The sequence below is a fragment of the Vicugna pacos genome, chromosome 17 (genome assembly GCF_048564905.1).
Source record: "Vicugna pacos chromosome 17, VicPac4, whole genome shotgun sequence".
In the NCBI taxonomy this organism is placed as follows: Eukaryota; Metazoa; Chordata; class Mammalia; order Artiodactyla; family Camelidae; genus Vicugna; species Vicugna pacos.
In genome coordinates this window covers 21,806,794-21,826,526 of record NC_133003.1, presented here as the reverse complement: position 1 = coordinate 21,826,526, position 19,733 = coordinate 21,806,794, and the positions used below count along the sequence as shown (strand labels likewise).

The window sequence follows — 19,733 nt, the reverse complement described above, 5'->3', positions numbered from 1 at the left end:
AGAGCCCACAGATTTTTACTATGAACTATTGCTGGCACTCCTCCCCAGCCACCAGACCTTTCCCAGCCATTCAGGCCCAAGGCCTGGGATTGGAGTGCCAGAGAAGAGGGGTGGGTTGGGTCAGGGTGGGGCTGTGGACTATTGGGACAAAGCGGCCAAGGTCAAGTGAGGAAAGAGCATCACATGACATAAAAATATTGCATCTTCACCAAAATGTCCCCCACTGAGTGTTTCAAAAACCATGATATTCCTTTTAGGAGGGGAAAAAAACACACAGAAAAAAGGTAAAAGAAAACAGGCTGATGTTATGGTCGAGTCCCTCGACCTCCCCAGGCACCCCCACGAGCAGCTGGCCCACCCTGGAGCACCTAGGTTGGGGGCCACAGCCACCACTGCCTCTTGGAGTCCCCTTTCCATGGAAATGAAGACCCCTTGGTGGTGGGCTGCTAGCGTGCATGGGGCGGGGGTGTGGATGTCCATGGCCCAAGAGGCCCCTCCAGCTTCCAGCCCCTGGCAACAGTGGGACAGCAAGCCCAGCACCAGGGCCCTGGCCCCTGAGCCAGGGCCAGGAGGCCCCCAGTCAAGCCCTGGGGTATCAGAGCAACCAAGTTTACGTAGTGTGAAAAAATAGGATTCCTTTGATAAAAAATACTGTCCCTTGGTCTTCTCTAAGTTTGAAACACCCTGGGAGCTTATTTTTAGCAAAGCAATTTCCCATACCCACCCAAAAATTATACATACAAGTTTAGGTAAACAGCAGATTAAATGTAAAAACTTAACCTTAACTTCTGAAAGTCCTCTGAATTTAATCTTTAGCTACTGTTTTCCATGTTACATCCTGCAGCTAGACACGTGAATAGAAAAAACAGTACAGTTAGTGTTAAAGGCAAAACGCAGAGAGCTGGGAAGCGGCCCAGCACTGCCTGCGAGTTCATTCCCAGTTTCTCGCTCCCTTCATCTACCTCTACTCCAAACGGTGCTTTCAGAGCCAGCCATCAAAAACGCAGCGAAGAATTTTCTATGAACAAACAAAAAGCTGTTAGGCAAAAAAAAAAAAAAAAAAAAAAAAAAAAAAAAAAAAAAGTAGAACTGTCCCCAAAGTCTCTCCAGCTGCTTTGGGGTTTAGGAGGACCAGAGAGGGCGGGCTTGTCCAGGCCCCGTGTGTGTCGGTGTATGCTAGGTCAGGTGTCGGCTCCCAGTGGGCGATGGTCTGCAGGCCACCGGTCTCCACAGACAACTCCACGTTGTCTCCAGGGCCCTGCCCTACCCCTGCCTCCACCCAGGCGCTTGTGGGTTAAGGGGGGACATAGGGAGGGGGCGACCGGTATGGGGTCATGTTCTTGGGACGGGAGCCCTTGCCCTCCATGGGGGCTGTGAAGGGTGGCGGGGGCTGGTAGGGAGGCGCATTGGGATCCTCATCCCGCAGGGGCGTGTACTCTCCCACAGTGTCCTGGTTCAGAGGAGTGGTCTCGGGCACACTCTGGTTGGGGTACTCAGGAGGGGGGAGGGGAGCTTTTTCCTCCTGCAGGATAAGTGGCATGCTGGAGGAGGGTGGGGGCTTTGAGTCATCCAGCTCATCTGCAAAGATGATAGGCACCCCCTTCTTGATGAAGGTGGCCTGGTCCTCGAGGGTGAGCTTGCCCTTCCGCTTCTTGCGATAGCAGATCATGGCAATGATGCCGGCGATGAGCAGGATGGCTGCAACCACCACGGCCGGAATAACCGTGTGCAGGTAGACATCGTCCTCACTGCTCTTCTCAGGGTCCCTGTCTGGCACTTCAGTGGGTGGAGCCTCTGAGGGCACCCTCCTGGGTGGCGCTACAGGGACAAACTGTAGATGACGGCAGCTGCCAGAGCCTGTCACAGCAATGCTCATGGCCTTGAAGTCGGGCTCCAAAGCATTGGAGAAGGCAGCCCGAGGTCTGCCATCATCCTCAGCAATTCTCCGGCTCAGGCCTGTGATCTGCTCTTTGGGGCAGGGCTCCAGGGGCAGGGTGTTGTTGGTCCATTCTACCACGATGGAGCCGCGGGTGATATTCTGCAGAGTGATGGTGCTGCAGTTGCGGTCCCCAAAGGCGAAGGCCAGTTTCTTCACCAGGGCAATCTTCTTGTGGATGTCATTCGCCACTGCTGCTGGGTCACCCACAAACTTGGCCTTGAACCGTGCAGGAGCCCTGTCCCCTTGAGGACGCTTATGGACATGGATCTCGAAGGCATCCACAGCTGATAGACCCCCTTTGTCTGTGGCGTGCATGAAATATTCGTGCTTGCCCACGTGACTGCTGTCGGGCAGGCCATACATGAGCTGGCTGTTGCTGTTGAACTGTACCCAAGATTTCTCGCCTACCAACTGCTGCTCCCGAAGCTTCAGGGTCAGCTTCAGCTTATCAGTGGTGGTGTCCTCATTGTCATAGAAGGTGTCTGATGGGATCTTCACCTCAAAGTAGGTGCCAACCCAGGCATCTACCCTGTCGATGTGGTTCTTGAGCTCTGGGCGCTGGTTGGGTTCTCCTCCACGGGGCATCCCACTGGTGGTGGTGCGGATGCGAGTAGGTGGGGAGGCGGTTTCCAATCTGGTGATGGGAGCTTTGGTGGTGACCCGGGGCACCGGTCGGGGTGTCCGTGGCTTCTTAGTTGGCCTTCGAGTTGTGGTTGAGGAGTCAGTAGAAGGCGTGGCTGGTTTTGGTGTGGATACTCGTGGCTTCTTGGTGGTAGTCGTGGGAGGGGTAGCAACAGCCGTGGGCTCCACATAGCCCGGAATGGTCACAGTTGGGCGGATCTGGCCAGGAACTGTGGTGCCGGCTTCTAACACCCGAGTGGGCTGGATGGGGCCTAGGGTTGGGGTCTGAATAATGGCACCACGAGTCCGAATGGTGACTGTGGGCTTCCCAGGAATAGGATCCCTGACTGGAGGAGCCATGGTCTCTGTTGGAGGAGCAATGGCTGGAGATGTGGGGGTAGGAACAATCCTGGATGGTGGCTCCTGGATGGCTGTGGTTGGGGGCCCAATAGCAGTGACAGGTGTAGGTGTCGCATGAATTTGCCTCCGGATACGTTTGGGGAGAGGTGGCTTCTTGTTCGCAATGTGCCAACCCACCACAGGGTAGCCAAGCTGGGCAGACATAGCACCCTCCCTGGCAGGGGCCTCCACACCACGAATGTCAGGCACACTGTTTTGGTTCAGGGAGCAACCCAGCTTCCAGGAGAGCAGGGCCCCATTTTCTACCACCTTTTTTGCATTTCCCGGGCCAGCCATGAAGGCCGACATATCAAACAGTCTGTTATTCACCACTGGCACCAACTTCATATTGTGAAGCTCCACTTCTGAGAAGCTCTGCATCCTGTGCAGAAGGTCAGTCCTTTGCTTTGGGGTCATCTTGGTAAGGTCAGCATCCAGAATTACTGTCAGGACAGTCACAGGCTCATCAGCAGCACAGACAGATGACACCGCCTCACCAGGGTCTGATGATGCCACTCGCATGGACTGTAGCTCACTGTGGTCTTCAGGGTAGACCTCGATAGAGAACACACTGGAAGTCTGGGGGACGTGGCTTCCGTTGGCTCCCAGGCGTGCAGCGATCACTGAAATATAATGCACACCCTTATCGGTGTCAAGGGGAAGGCCCTCCAGGGTGTGGCTCTGTGGGTCCCAGTGCAGCCAGGATGGCAAGGCCTCCTTCCCTGCTGCTGATACCTAGAAGAGACATCAGCATGAGTTAAGTGCTACTGTCACTGCATAACCTGAAAATGATCACAACAGTTAACCACTTGCCTAGCCTGAACTGTATGACAGGCCTGAGGTACAATTCAGAATTCCTGCTGGAGGAACCAACTCTTCTCTCCTAGAGCTCATGTACCTGTCACAAAATAACTGGGGCTGCCAGATGGGCTAACATAGAATGCAAATGATTCAACCAAGCCCACACAGTGGGGAGACAACAATGCTGGCACTCAAACACATCTCAACCCAGAGAATGCATGCCATGGAGCTCAAGAATGTTGCAGGTTTTTATGCCAGTGACATGCCCTGCCACTATTTGCCCACCTGTCTGCACAATCAAACCTGACTGCCTCATCCCTCAGCTCTCCTTTCCAACCTCACCTCAGGCCTCTCCCCTGCCCTCTGCAGACACCACAACTTTGAAGTCATATGCCTGGCCTAGAGTACTTTTCCTGCCCAGAAGTGGAAATGCACAGGTCTGGGTGCAGGGACAACTCAATGCCCCCAAATGACTCACTTTACAACTATCACGTTACATTCAAGTGTACTGGGGCACATTTGGTTAGCTGTATCTAATGTCTTAATTAACCCTGCTTTTCAAACCTCAAGAAAAACTGCAATGCCCATGGTGAGGGAATGGCAAATTATTCTAGAAGAGTGTTTATCAAAGGTATTCCAAGGAGCTCCAGTCTCTCTAAAAGAGAGTTCTGTAGCCAACTAAGTTTGGTAAAAAGACAGATCTCACTTCTGCCCTTGGAAAGCTGAGGCACAAATGCAGGCCTCAGCTTATTCCTTTATTCCACCCAACAGCACCTCCAAGACTAGTTCAGGGTGGAAGTCCTTCTCCCCAGCAACATACTGGTAATACGTAAAGCACCTGAGGGAATGCCGCCATAGCAGCTGACGAGAGGAAAACAAGACCTGCCTCTTGCCCAGACTCCTCTCACCTTCAAGAAACACCTACTCCTGACCTGAATGCAAGAAAGGTGGCACCCACTCTCTGATCTGCCTGAGGCACTCTCAGCTACACTATCCTGTCCATCAAGTCCTGAGACATTCTGGCCAATAGACAGCATGTCTTACTGCCAGCCTCAGCCCAGAAACTGCCCTTCATGGTCATTGCTTGTCAGCAGAGGGACACTAAAATGCTTCCTTCCCTGTGGCAGGAAGGCCAGAACTATGCCTGCTGGGTTCCCCAAGGGCTCTGGTTCCTCAGGCTTCCTCCTGCCAAGAGCCAGGTGCCTAAGTGACTGGGGAGAAGACCCTAAACAGTGTTTCTTTTGTGACACCACATTACATCAACTCCAGGGTGCAGTCATCTAATTAATGCAGCACTAAGAATCCCCATCCTGCCACTCACCATATACTGCAAACACAGCCAACATCAGAAATGGTAAGATAACTGTAAACATGGTGTCTTCAAATCCATGAAAAATACTAAATATATTCTTCCTTTACAATCTTTTTTAGCTACAAAATTTTCAACTGCTTTGACTGAGAAATCTATGCTTTAAATTTTTTCAGTTCAATTATGTTAAATATGAAAACTGCCACATCCACATATAACCATAAAAAGTAAAGGCTTTATGCTCTTGTTCTGCAGAAAATGTGAAGCAAAAATTTGAACCCAAATGGAATAGTGCAGTCAAGGGAACCATGAGATGTTTTACAGACATGGTGTAGAAACTGCGGTCCTGAGAGGCAGAGAATAGGTGAGGCAGGGTGTGGGCCCAGGTCTCCAGCCACCCAAGGGTATTTCTCCTAACCCTACCCTACCCTTGCTACCACTGGGATGAGAGCACACCTGCAAGACCGAGGGTAGAGAAATAAGGAAGGGATGGCCTGGAATGGAGCTCTGAATGAAGTCAGCCGAGGAGAAGCCACCTGTAGAGAAGACCGAACAGGGTCAGAAGAGACCAGGAGAGGCTCCAGACGTGGCTGCCAAGTGGCTGGCCAGGCCCATAGGATATGCCTAAATGGCCAGGCAGTTAGGCCTGGGCCCAGCCCTGTGTGTTCCATCAGCACAGATGAGTAAGCAGACCCAGTGCTTTTTCAAGTCTGTCCCAGCTACGTAAGGGCACTTTATAACAGAAAAAACAGAGAAGGGCCCCCACCTCCTCAAGCTTCCCTGGCTGGCTCACTTGCTGTCCTGCTGACCCCCATAGCCACAGTTCTACTGTCAGACATTTCCCAAGAAATAAACCCAGGCCACTCTTTGGCTAAGACTCCTACACAGCCAGTCTTAGAAAATATACACTTATTTAAACTATGCCAAGTAACATTATAATACATTAATAAAGTGTAACATAAATAACAAACATCAAAGAAAACCTCGGGTTTCACCAAAGCAAGTTATAATGCTCAATCTCAAATTGAGAGATGGAAGGGCAGAATTGGTAGCTTTATTCTGGTTACGGAAACCAATTCTTTCACTATGGTCTACCCACAGCTTTACAGACATTTGGGATAAGCTATGTCAGAAAAACAGAGCCAAGCCTCTCCAACGTGCATCTGCCTTCGCCTCTGCGAATTCTGGCTCCTCAGGGTCCTGGAGCTCTGACCACAGGACAGGTGTCCAGCCTGGATCTACAGCCCTAAAGCAAACAGTCCCCAGGGCCTTGGATATTCCTCAGACAGGAAGGAAAGTTATGAAACTAAACTAAAATCCATGCATCTCCAAGCATCTTGGTTCTGGAAACACCAGGCCCAGGAATCACTCTGGTTGGCAACGATTCATTTTAATAGAAGGGCCACAGGAAGCAGAACAAATCTGAGTTCCACAAGGAACCTAGCCAAGTCACAGGTGAGCTGGCATCTCTGTGATTTCAAGGCCATTTGGGGAAAGCCCTTGAACTGGGAAGTCTGAACATGCCTGAAGAGCTGGCAGTGTCCACAGTCCCCAAAGTATTCCACTAGCGGCCCCTCCCTCTCCAGGGCACTCAGTTGAGGGAACACTATGGAATGCAACACCTACTCAACCCTGACAAAGCAGGAGCCCCTCAGCCCATGGGAACTCTGGACATCCTCCCCAGCTTTCAAAACTTCCAGGCTCCAGAACTCAATGCCTAAGGGTGAAATAGGATATGAATGTTCCTTCTGGGAGACACAGCCTTCATGACAAGCCAGGACTCGTCTCTATAACAACAGCTTACTCCAGGGGAAGCCCCATCTCCACAAGCTCTTGGCTGAATTCCAGCTCCAGGCAGTTTGAGGCTTGACTCAACCTCAGCCCATTTTCTCATTTTCCTCCCCTAAAAAGGGGGAAACGATGTCAACCTTGTATGATCATAGGACCAGGCACACACTGGACTCTGTCAGTGCGGGTTCCCCACCCGCCCCTTTGGGCTCAGAGACACAGTACACATTGTGAGGCTGCTGCAGGCAGGAATGGGTCTGGGCGTGCCCATGCTCCACTCCCCAGTTCTCCTTCCCAACAGGCCTTGGGCCCAGCACACACTGAGGCCTTGTCTCCCTGCTCACACCCCAAAGCAGAAACTCAAAGCATCAAAGGGAAATGGAGAGGCTACAGAAAGAGGAAGCTAGGGTCCTACAGGGGAACAAGGCTAAGGTTGGGGACCCTCAAGGATTTGCTTACCTGTTAGGACCTGTTTGCCAAGAGTGGATGAAAATGTCGAGAGGTGCTGGGCGGAGTGGGGCAAGAAGAACTTGCTGTAGATGACAGCCCAATGCCAGCATTCACCTCCTCAGAGTCTGAAATAGGTGTGCTCAATCCTGGCATATCTGCACATGAGATTATGACTATCCTTGGACTCCTTGGTTTACTCATACAGAAATTTCTGTACTAGTTGTCCTGTAACAACCCACAACTAACCCTGCCAAGAGCTGCAGGCTAGAATGGCAGGCAAGAAGTAGGAATCAGAGCTCTGCATGAGCGCTCAGAGGTACCAGCTCATGTGTTTGGGATGACAGGCTGTCCTGGCCATGGAACCCTCCCAGGGTTTCAAGTCACCCAGCCCTCTGTCTGTAAACACCAACACTGCCTTTGAGTTGTGGGAGACAAGGCCTGTTGACCGTATAAAGCAGCCATCTTGGAAAGGTGTCTTTAGGTAGTTAGTGGGAACACCTGCAGGAGGCAGAAACTGCAGAAAGAAACCTGATTCGAGAAGATCATGGGCTTTAGATCACAGGACACCCAGAAAGAGCCAGAAATCTTTCCAGTTTCAGCCACTCTCAGAGAGAACATGCTTCTGAGATGGAAGGGAAGGCAAGCCCAGCACTGAGGAAAACAAGATCTCGGACAGCCACACACCCAGTTTTAGAAAATCTTGATCCATAAACTACCTCAAAAAAAAAAATTAAGAATCAAAACCACAAAACCTGGGCAGACCCATAAGGAGTTCTGAAGACTACTGGCCTAGCAATGCCTACAATTAATCACCATGACCAATGACTGGGGAACTGCCAAATGTGAAGGTTTGGGTCACTCCTCAGTCTATAATACTAGCAGATAACCAGTAACTGACTCCCTAATTCAGTTCTAGCACATTCTCTCCAATTGCATCACTCATGCCCTCTCTTGCACAGTTGACCATCAAATACCAGGCTTGATAAAGATACAGCACCTGTGCTAAACACCATGCAACACGAGTAGTCTCTCACCTCAAGTCAGTAAACTTCCACACCTGGAGAAAGAGCAGAAGAGGAGCTTCTATTACTTAGTCCCTCATCAAAGAGCAGATTTCCACCCACAATCTGGACCAGCCAGCTAGTTTTAGCTGAAAGACTAAACTAAAGCGCTAAACTCTCACTAGGGCCTAATTAATTATATGATCATTGGCTTCTGAAGCCAAGAAAACCTAAGCTTTATCATTTAGAACCCACAAGGTGATATCTTACCCATGCAGGAGTTAAGGAATGGCAAGCAAAGAGTCCAGAAAGATGGGTGAGCACTTTCATACCCATGTCACTTGGGTGAGCTGATGATGGCCAGCAAAGAGAGATCTTTGGAATAAAGTATGATCAAGTAACTGCATTTGGTGAGAATTCCCTCACACTACAAACCTTTCTGAGGCTCCTTTGGGCCTCAGTGGTCATACCTTCCAACCAACACCTCTAGCCAGGACAGCCCAAGGGATTCAGGCTGGGCTTTCCTGAATGCCCCCAACAGATGTTTCTGAAGGTCTTCTCAGTGGTCCATTTCACACTGGCACAAACTGCTGCTCTGTGACACACCACTGCTTGGGCCTCTAGGAGCCTGCCCTGGCAAAGTCCCTGCCCTCCCTGACGTGGTCACTGGCTCTTGACCCTTCAGCCCCCTGACCCCTCAGCCAAGCTGCAGAGCTGGCCCAACCTGCAGCCATCTATGGCTGGGTATCATAGGCAACACCCCGGAGGCACTTGAATATGAGGTGATCAAGGCCTTCTTAAGGCAGGCCGACTGTGTGGTGGGCTCCCTTGCTCAGGGAGGCAGGAAATGGCCACTGTGATGGAGTCAGCCTCCAGTCACATTTCAGAGGCCCCCAAGCTGCTGACTCACATTCAGGGTGATCCTGTGTCTGTGCCATGAACTATGACAATGAGACAAATTTGCTCTGTGGCCAAGCTCAGCTTCTGCAAATGATGCACATGAGCAGTCACATGGCTGCACTGTGGGGAGATGGCACAGGTCAACAGGAAGAGCCTCCAGCTTGAAGTCAAAGGTCCAAGACTTTGCCCCCACATAAGATGAGGAACCAGGATGGAAGTGCATGTGAGGGGCCTCTGCTTTGCTGAGTAAAGCAGAGCCACATTCATGAGAGACAATCATTGGTCCTGTGGCTAGACATTCAAACCTCAAACCAGCACAGAGCTCTTGCCATGAAGGCCAAGGCCACAGGATCACAAGCTGAACACAGCTTGTCCAGCCCAGTCAGTGCCCTTCTGGTCTGAATTATGAGGCATTTTACTTGATGTTCTCATCTAAAAACAAAAATCAGTCATCTTCTAGGTAAAGAAGGTCCTATGGTAAAGCACACAGAACTATATTTAATACCTTATAAGAGTCTATAATGAAAAGAGTATGAGAAGGAATACACACACACACACACACACACACACACAGTTAAATCACTATGCTATCCACCAGAAATTAACACAACATTCCAAATTGACTGTATCTCAATTTTTAAAAAATTAATCATTTTCCCTCCACTGTAAGGGACAGCTTAGCACAGTTAGAGTTATTAATAATCATTATATTACAATTGTATTATAAAATAGTAAGTATTATAATTATCATACTTATTATAATAATTATTATTCTAATTCTAATTCTGTCAGTTAATTTTTTTCCTAAAACATAGAAGCATATATATTCAATAAGTATTTGAACAAATGTGTCTGGGCAAATGTCATTCTGACAACCCACCCCCAAGGATGCCTTCCTTCGCCAACCCGCATTTCCCGGTGTGCTCTCTTCACAAGGGGTCCATTCAGAGCCAGGGAACACCCACTTGAGGCAGGAAGAAACTGTAGTTCATCTCATGCAGGCGGGGTTACCACAAAGCTCTCAAGCATCCAAAGAAATGCCCCTTTCATGAGCTCCCCTTCCTGGCCAAAAAGAGTGCCCATTGTTCTTAGGGGAACAATTGGGGTCCCACGCCAGCAGCTGAGAGCACAGTCCCAAGAAGAGCTGCTCCCAGTCTGCCGACATCTTGGGCTGAGGGAAGGCCCACATTGTTTCTAGACAAGGAGGCTAAAGGGAAGAAGCAGGGATGAAAAGCCTCATGGGCTCAACCAAAATGAGATATCCAAGGGGCTCTGCAGGGGCAGCCCAACCATTTCAAGAGATGCAAAGATGTCTCTCCTGACTACCCCAGAGCGGAGGGCTTAGGACGTCTCCGCTACATAATCACTTTCCTCAGCCAGTCCCATACTCCAAGTCCCTTCAGTAGACTTAGTCTGTTACAAACACTGAATTACTCTATCACCAACCCCCATGCACATCTCCTAACCAGTCAGCAAGTACAACAACCACATCATCTAATCTCCTCAGGTCTCAGAACAGACCACGCTCTGCCTATGAGCCCTCATTTGGCAATTCAGCCACGTCCAAACTGGCTGGAAGACCAACCCTCACCCAGGAACTGCACATGAGGCTTGGGCAAGCTTAGTCTCTAACTGCACTGACACAGGCTGGCATTTCTTCCTGCAAACAGCCAGCTAGCTCTGACAATCCAATACAGGTTTGCAGGCACTGAGGGTGTCCTCTTTCCCTCTGCCAGCCCATAAACATTTTGAGGGCTTTCTATGTGACAGGAACCAAACATGCAGACTAAAAAAAATCCAAGAATTTTAAGTACAAAAATTTGTTAAGAAGACAACACAAGGTTTTGTGAGAAAGCTGCTTTCATCAGAGTGAAGGGAACAGGCTCCAATTTCAGATTGAACCTGAGAGGCATGGCTATACCCATGCTGACAGAAGGAAGAGCTAGAGGCCTGGGGTGGGCCCAGAGCTTGGCATACCCGTGGGACAGAAGGGGCTGATGTGGCTGGAACATGGTACACAAAGGGAAAGGGGAGAGAGAGGAGACCAGAGGCCCAATCAAATGGAGCTTAATTCTCAATGTGGTTCAGTAATGGGGATCAGGGGAAGCCTGTTTTTAGCAGATTTAAGCTTTACAAGGATAAAGATGTCTCCTGCCTCAGTGTGGAGAATATATGGAGGGGTCAAGAACAGAGGCAGCGGACTTGGGAAGAGGTGAGCGAGTAGTAGCTTAGACGACGGTAATGTGATGGATATGATTTGGAGATCACCCCAGCCAGGCTCCTGGGTACCAAGACCTAAAATGTTCCTCACATACATACACACATGCCCAATGGGCAGCCATTAAAAGTTACATTGGCAAAGAACACTTAATAACCAAGGAGAAAAACTCAAACTACAGTGAATGAAGAAAGGTTAAAAAATACGTCCAGTATGATTCCAGGTCTGTCTAAAATGCCTGTGTATGTGACAAAGACACCTCTTGATGAACACAGAAAATGAAGGAGGAATAAAATAATGGTAGGAACCACAAGAGTTTCTCTCTCCCTTTTCTACAATATATATTTATAATATCATTCTTATAATGGGGTGGGGGAATACTAACTCCTTTTAATATAAAGACTTTTTAATCGTCTTATACACAGGGAAACCAAAGCTCCAGGAATAAAGTCAGGCTTTCTGATCTGATTTCTACCCCACACAGCCCTGATGTTAAGACTGGGATGAAGAATTACACATCTTCATCTGTTTTTCCACAGGTTAATCAGCTACTAAATGATTTGCTTTCTGCAGATAAATATGCTCAGATAAAATCCTGTTTCCCTAGTAAAATCTCTTTACTCCCATGGTGAATAAGCCTGTTAGATGTCTCTCTGCCAGATACAGTAAACATCCGGCTCACTTTATTGATTCAAGGCACCTCTGGTCAAGATTAATCTATGCACAACATTCCAGTGGGCACTGGAACAAGGGGAACCACTGCAGGGTTTGGATATTCAGAAGATGAAAAATTTGAAGTTGGGTAAGAAATGTACCTCCATAACTTTCATTCTTCACCTAATGGTCAAACTAGAATCTAGCTTACTGGGGTATTATGAAAATTACATGGAACTCTTTTACACTCTACAAACTAGAAAGAGCTCTATGAAAGTGAGCTAGGATCTTCAGATGTATGACTACCTCTGAGATCATAAGGCCACCTTGAGAACAAGTCATGACCTAAAGAGAAAGGGCCAAAAGGGAAAAAGAAGAGAACACAAGGATGGTCAGGTAAGGAATGGGTCTGCCCAGATTCAAGGGAAAGGGGCACAGACACCTCTCAAAGGGATGAGTGGCATGGAATTTGTGACCATTTCTAATCTAGATGCCAAGGCTTGAGGGTCAGAGAATGGCAAGTTGGTAAAGACTCACCAGAGACTGTCTGTGCTTTGACCAATGGAGTACAAAGAAGTGTCACTGTGCAAGTTTCCAAACCCAGGCCTTAAGAGACTGACAGCTTCCACTTCCTGAATCTTGGGATACCCAGTCTTGGAACCCAGCTGTTGTGCTGTGAGGAAATCCAACCAGCCCATGGAAAGGTCTATATGGAGAGGAACCAAGGATCCTGAGCAACAGCCCCATCTAGGTTCCCTGTCAGCAGGCAGCACCAACTTGCCAGCCATGAATGAGTCATTTTGGAAGTGGATCTTCCCGGCCCAGATGAGCCACTCTAGGTAATGCCATGTGCAACAGAGATTCCCAGATGAGTTTTGAATCCGAGTTCTTGTCCACAAAATTGTGAGCAAAACAAATTGGCTGTTTTAAATCACTACATTTTGGTGCTTTAAACATACCAATAAATAACCAGAACACTGCGTATGTAGAAGTCTAAATGCAAAACAGATACAAAAACTACCATAACAAAGTACAGATCTTGGAATATTTTTAGTTCATTTTTAAGCCACACCTCTGGGGAAAGAACGCTGTAGGGCAAGGGTCAGCAAACTATGGCCATGAGTCAAACGTGGGATGCCATGTGGTTTTTGTATAGCCCATGAGCTAAACATGTTTTTGCAATTTCTAAATGATTGAGGGGGGAAAAAAAGCAAAAGAAGATATAGTATTTCTTGACATGTAAAAATTATATGAAATTCAAATTTTAGTTTCAGTACAGTTTTATTGGAACAGAGCCATGCTCATTCATTTGCATACCATCTATGGCTACTTTCATACTACGCTGACAAAGCTGAAGAGTTGCAACAGAAACCGTAGGCCACCAATGCCAGAAAAATTATTTACTACGTGGCCCTTTCTAAGAAAAAGTGAGCTGATCTGTGCTGTAGGAGACATGCATAGCTTGAGGGGTTCACCCCACCCACCCACGTGGCCACCATGCGAACTCACTCAGGAGAGAGGGGAAATTCCAAGGTCCCACAACCCCAGGCAAAGGGATTTCTTCACCTAAAATCTTCCTGTTTCACCTGATCTCCAACCTGAATTGGCCAAGACACTCTTCTGTCACATGGATCTCAGATCCCCTTGTTCTCTGGGTTGCTTCCCCAAAAGGAAATGAGGCAAGGCTAAAATCTAGGTTCTAATTTTGGTTCTTACGTGACCAAATACATTAGTAAACAGAGCAAAACTCTGATATTTACCTTATACCTTATTTTTCAAAAATAGGTCCAAAGCATTTAAAAGTTCTGTATTTCTTGGTTTAATTCCAAGAAATGGTTAATGAAAGGAGACCTTTTCCTATACACAGGCTCTTCCATCAAATCCCTAATTTGATGACCAAGACCTTCCAGAGTACAGATGTAAAGGCTTTTTAATGGTGACACACTCAAAATGGGAGCAAGAATAAAGGTTTAGGATGCTATTCTGAGATTTAAGGGAACTCTCTTAGGAACATCAGTGGCTGTCCTTCTCCCAAGGAACACTTAGCAGGTCCTGGAAGAACTGAACTCAGAATTGTTGGAAAACTGAAAAGCTAAACCTAAACTAAAAAACAAGCAAACAAAAAAACTAAACTAAAATCAAAACTAAAATGGGAGATGAGAATTCTTCCTCATTTACACTTTATATTCAGCCTTACCCTGTTTGTTTGTTTGGGTTTTTCTGGGGGAGGATTAGGTTTTTACTTATTCATTTATTTTTAATGGAGCTGCTGGGGATTGAACCCAGGACTTCATGCATGCCAGGCATCCACTCTACCACTGAGTTATATCCACCCCTCTCAGTCTCACCTTGATGACTTCTCCATTGGAGGCAATTGAATCTGTTGGAATGGTCATTCGAAATGAGCGTCCAACAACAGCCGTGCCATCAGGAATGCCAACCACCGTGGGAACAGCCTCGTGGAGGTCTGAGAGCACTGAGTGCATGGACGCCTCAAGCTGGTTCTCCCAGTCCTTGATGGCTTCCGAAGGTTCACTGGGCCAGTGGGACTGAGTCACAGCCACGGAGAGCAGAAGGAGAAAGGTCCTCCCCCAGAGGGGGAGCAGCAGCGAGAGGCCCACAGACATCCTTATCCTGGGCCCGAGTCTGCTCAAGCTGATAGTCTCTCTAAGAGAGGAAGCAAGTGACGTGGTCCCAGAACTGGGTCCTCACCCTCTGCACACCTGCTCCATCCCAGAGCACCCAGAGCCTGAAAAAGAAGAAGAGCAGACTCAGACTTGAGCAATCCTCATGGTTTCAAAGTTGAACACTGGCAGTTACTACCCCCTCAGTGTTCCTCCCAAAAACATCTACCCTAAGTTGGATCAAGTCTCACCCTGTGCTGTCCAGTACAGAGCCACCAGCTACATGTGGCTTCTAAGCACTGGAAATGTGGCTGGCCCATTAAGTGTAAAATACACAGTGGATTTTGAAAACTTAGTATAAAAAAAGGAATGTAAAATATCTCATCAATACTTTAAAAATATTGATTACATATTGAAATAATATTTTGCATGTAAAAATATTAAATATGGTTAAGTAAATATTAATAAATGGTAACTAATTTAAAATTAAATAATATATAATTAAAACTAATTCCACCTGCTTATCTTTTTTTCATGTGGCTACCAGAAAATATTTAATGACATACATGGCTCATTATACTTCTGTTGGGCAGTGCTGCTCCAGACCTAACTTCCAGTTTATAGGAAACATTCAGGCCATAAAGACACAATCAGACAAATATAGAATGTGGGACCTTCTACAAGATAACCAGTCTAGTCTTTCTAAATGCTGACACCTCTAAACACAAGGGAACTGTTCTAGATTTAAAGACTAACCAAATGCAACCTGTGTATTTTGGTTGGATCCTGGACTTACTTCAAAACAAAACAAAACAAAACAAAACAAAACACACAAGCCCAGCTCCCAAAGGGTTAACAGGGAATTCTGTACATGGGCTGGAGATTAGATTTATTGTTAATTTTCTTAGATGAGATGATGTTGGTGTAGCTTGATAGGAGACTACTAAGTTTTGAAGTATTTAGGTATGAAGTATCAAAAGTCTCTGCAACTCATTTTGAAATGGTCCAAGGGGGAAAAATGTGTGCATGTATATACACCGATAAAACAATGTGGCAAATGTCACAATTATTAAGTCTTTAAAAAATACTTCAAAAAAGACTAAAAAGCCAAGTATTTGCACAGAGAAATATAGCAATTGCCCACTTCTTACACCCCATATGTTACGTATAGTTGCAAACTCGATGCCAGTGAACAAACTTACTGAACTCTTTTGCCCCCCACCCCCTAAAAGAGTGACTAGAACCCTGCACATTGTCCCCTCTCCCCCACACCAGTTTCAGGCAGTTCATGACACTGCTCATAGGCTGGCAGCCACACAGATGCATTGTGTAACTTTCTGGGTGCCCATAGGTGACCACAGCCATCACAAGCAATTTCCCATTCTGGAAAAGGATGAAGCCCTGCCCTGAGCCAAGCTGTTGAGGGACCACGTGATATTTTCTGACCTGGAAAGTAAATAAAATTGCTGAAGAAAATAAGGTCACTGAAATGGGCAGCCTCTTCTAAAGTCAACGCAAATCCAAGCCAACTCCAAGAGGGTTGTTTTTTTTTTTTGCTATTGATTTTGCTATTCCTGTTTTTAAACTAAAATTCATGAGACAGAAACAAAATCCAAGAATCTTAGTAAAACAATTTTGAGGGCTGAGAGTCCTATTCTACCAAACAAAGACTTATCATAAAGCTACTGTATTTAATGCAGTATCACATGGGACAGAGTAGACAGTGGACTGTGGAACTAGAGGGAGAGCTCAAAACCAGCTTGCAAAGAAGCTGTTCAAATGTGCCAGGACAAGTGATCATCTATGTAGAAAAACAAACACAATTAGGTTCTTCTGTCACTTTATCAAAAAACAAGATAAATCCCAGGTGGATTAGATACACAAATGTAAAAGGCAGAACTTTAAAAATTTTAGAATATAGTAGAATGTCAGAATAAGGAAGGATTTCATTTTAAAAGACAAAACAAAAGGAAAAATGATCATAGAACTTTCACTTCTATGAAGATGGAGTAGATGTATTTTTCTTTAGTTTCCCACTAAATACAATGAAGTCTTAGATATATGTGTATATACATTAAACAAGAGACTCTAAAAAGTCAAGAGAAGAAAACAAAACCAGCTAGGGACCCCAGGACTCAAGGAAAGACATAGTTATGAGTTTCCTTTTTGCCTCATATATCCTAGAATTAGAGCTGAGGAAGCTGACAACCCAGAAGTGCCAACAGATGAGACAAAAAAATTCCTAACAAAAGTCTGCTCTCTTTAGCCAAAGGAGCAGGAAGGGTAGCCTAGCAAGACAGAAAATATTTAGACAATAACAGCTCTATTCTAGCCAAACACCACAGAAAAAAACTGTGGCCCCAGTCCCACCCACACCACCAAAGGCCAAGGAGGGAGCCTATACTTCCACCCTCATGAGGCTACAACAAGGCGCCCTAATATGTCTACTGGGGAGGGAGTCAGGACTTTCATCCCCACTGGCCAGTAACAATGCACCACCTCTTTTCCTCTAGCCCCCTGATGTCAGTGGAAACCACATGGGGAACTTGGATTTCTATATTCCCATCCAAGCAGTAAGAAGGAGCCTCTTCCTCTCCCTGCTGGGATGGTGTCAGAGAGGACTACTGGCAAGTCAGAATTTTTACCAATGATCAGTGGGAGTGAAGTCTAGGGAACCAGAACTCCCACACCAACCCAGCAGTAACAAGGACTTCACCTGCCTTCAGGTGTCAACAAAGGCTGAGTACTAAACCTCAACTTCTATCTAAACTTCCCAGTAATCAGACAGTGCTGCCTCTACCATTCCCCTTCCAGAGAAGTGTGAGACAAAGGCCAGTTAAAACAGAATCTAGTTTCAGAACAAAAAATAAAACTGTTCAGATTTCAATCAAAAATCACTTGTCGTATCAAGAACCAGGAAGATCCCAAACTGAATCAAAAAAAGACAGTCAACAGATGACATCACCAAGATGACAAAAACAGGTAGACAGTAAAAGGATGGAAAAAGATATATCATGCAAACAATAATTAAAGGGAAGCAGGAGCAGCTGAATTAATAGACTTCAGAGCAAAGAAGATTATCAGAACAAAAAAGGACATTATGCTAAAAGCGTCAATCTATCAAGAAGAATAGCAACTTTAAATGTGTATGCACCAAACAACGGAATTGCAGAACATGCGAAGCAAAAACTGATAGAACTGAACGGAAGAATAAAGAAATCCACAATTCAAGTTGGAAATTTCAACATCACTCTCTCAACAACTGCTAGAGCAACTAGAAAGAAAACCAGCAAGGATACAAAAAAACCAAAAAATATTATCAGCATGATTTAATTACCACTTATAGAATACTCTGCCTGACAACAGAGCACATATTCTTTTCAAATGTCCACAGAACATACATCCTGATAGACCACATCTAGGGCCATGAAACAAACCTCAACAAATTCAAAGGAACTAAAATAATTCCAACCACAATGGAATCAAATTAGAAATCTGTAACACAAAGACAACAGGAACATCTCCAAACACTTGAAAACATACTTTTAAATAATTCCTACATCAGAGAGAAAGTCTCAAGGCAAATAAAAAGAGTACATTGAACAGAATGAAAATAAAAATACATCTGTAGGGCTGTACTGAAATTTGAAGAACACAGCTAAAGCAGCACTTGGAGTGAATTTATAGCATTGAATCCACTAGAAAAAAAAGAAAATCTCAAACCAATAATCCATGCTCCCACCTCAAGATCTTAAAAAAAAGAGAGAGAGAGAGAGAGAGAGAGAGAGAGAGCAAAATAAACCAAAAGCAAGCAGAAGGAAGGAAAAAATAAAGTACAGACAGAAATCAAAAAAATTGAAAACAAAAATAGAAAAATAAATAAAATAAAAACTGGTTCTTTGAAAAGATTAACAGAATTGACAAGTCTCTAATAAAACTGACAAAGCAGAGAAGACACAAATTACCAGTATCAGGAATGAAACATGGGATATCACTACAGATCCTGCGGACATCAAAAGGATAATAAGGAAATTCCACAAATAACTCACAGATAAATTAGGTAATTCAAATGAAACAGGCCAATTCCTTAAAAACTACAAACTACTACAATTCACCCACTATGATACAGATAATTTCTATTAAAGAAACTATTAAGGAAACTGAATTTGCAATTTAAAAACTCCCACAAAGTACACCAGAAATTAACACAACATTGTAAACCAACTGTATTTCAATTTAAAAAATAAATAAAAATAAAAATGAAGAATACACACTTCCACAAAAAGCAATCTCCAGGTCCAGATGGCTTCACCAATAAAGTCTACCAAACCTTTAAAGAAGAATTAACACCAATTCTATAATCTTTTCCAGAAAGAAGAAAGACTTGCCTATTCATTTTATGAAGCTAGCAGTACTCTGATACCTAAATCAAATACCAAAAAAACCTCTCATGAACATAGACACAAAATTTTTAACAAAACATTAACAAATAGAATTAGTAATATATAAAAAGAATTATACACCACGACCAAATGGCACTTATTCCAGGATGCAAGGCCAGTTCAATATTTGAAAAATGTAATCTACCATATTAACAGACTAAAGAACAAAAATCACATGATCTTATCAATTGATACAGAAAAAGTACCTAACAAAATTCAACACCCATTCATGATAAATACTCTCAGAAAAACAGGAACAGACGGGAGCTTTCTCAACTTCATAAAGAGCATCTACAAAAAACATATAGCTAACGTTACACTTAATGGTGACAGACTGAATGCTTTCTCCTTATGGTCAGAAACAAGACAAGGATGTCTGTTCTCACTACTTTTATCTGACACAGTGCTAGAAGTTCTAGCCAGGGTAATAAGGCAAGAAAAGGAAACAAAAAGGCATACAGATGGTAAGAGGAAAAATAAAACTGTCCCTACTTGCAGATGACTTAATTGTCTATGTAGAAAATCCCAAGGAATCTATAGAACAAACTCCTAGAACAAATAAGCAAGTTTAGCAAGGCCACAGGATA

The 19,733-nt window shown here is 45.4% G+C and overlaps 1 protein-coding gene across 12 annotated transcripts in view; it reads right to left on the bottom strand.

Annotated features, from left to right (window-relative positions):
- Positions 1-1,051: 1,051 nt before the first annotated feature.
- The window catches only part of DAG1 (dystroglycan 1), a 50,213-nt gene continuing 31,531 nt past the window's right edge, over positions 1,052-19,733 (bottom strand). For all 12 annotated transcript variants that reach the window (XM_072941268.1, XM_072941266.1, XM_072941269.1 and 9 more), the window contains 2 exons: positions 14,429-14,829; positions 1,052-3,694 (listed from right to left, as the gene is read on the bottom strand). In XM_072941268.1, coding sequence (XP_072797369.1) covers positions 1,295-3,694; positions 14,429-14,707 — 2,679 coding nt within the window. In that variant the 5' untranslated portion in view covers positions 14,708-14,829 and the 3' untranslated portion in view covers positions 1,052-1,294. The remainder of the gene's footprint in view (positions 3,695-14,428; positions 14,830-19,733) is intronic.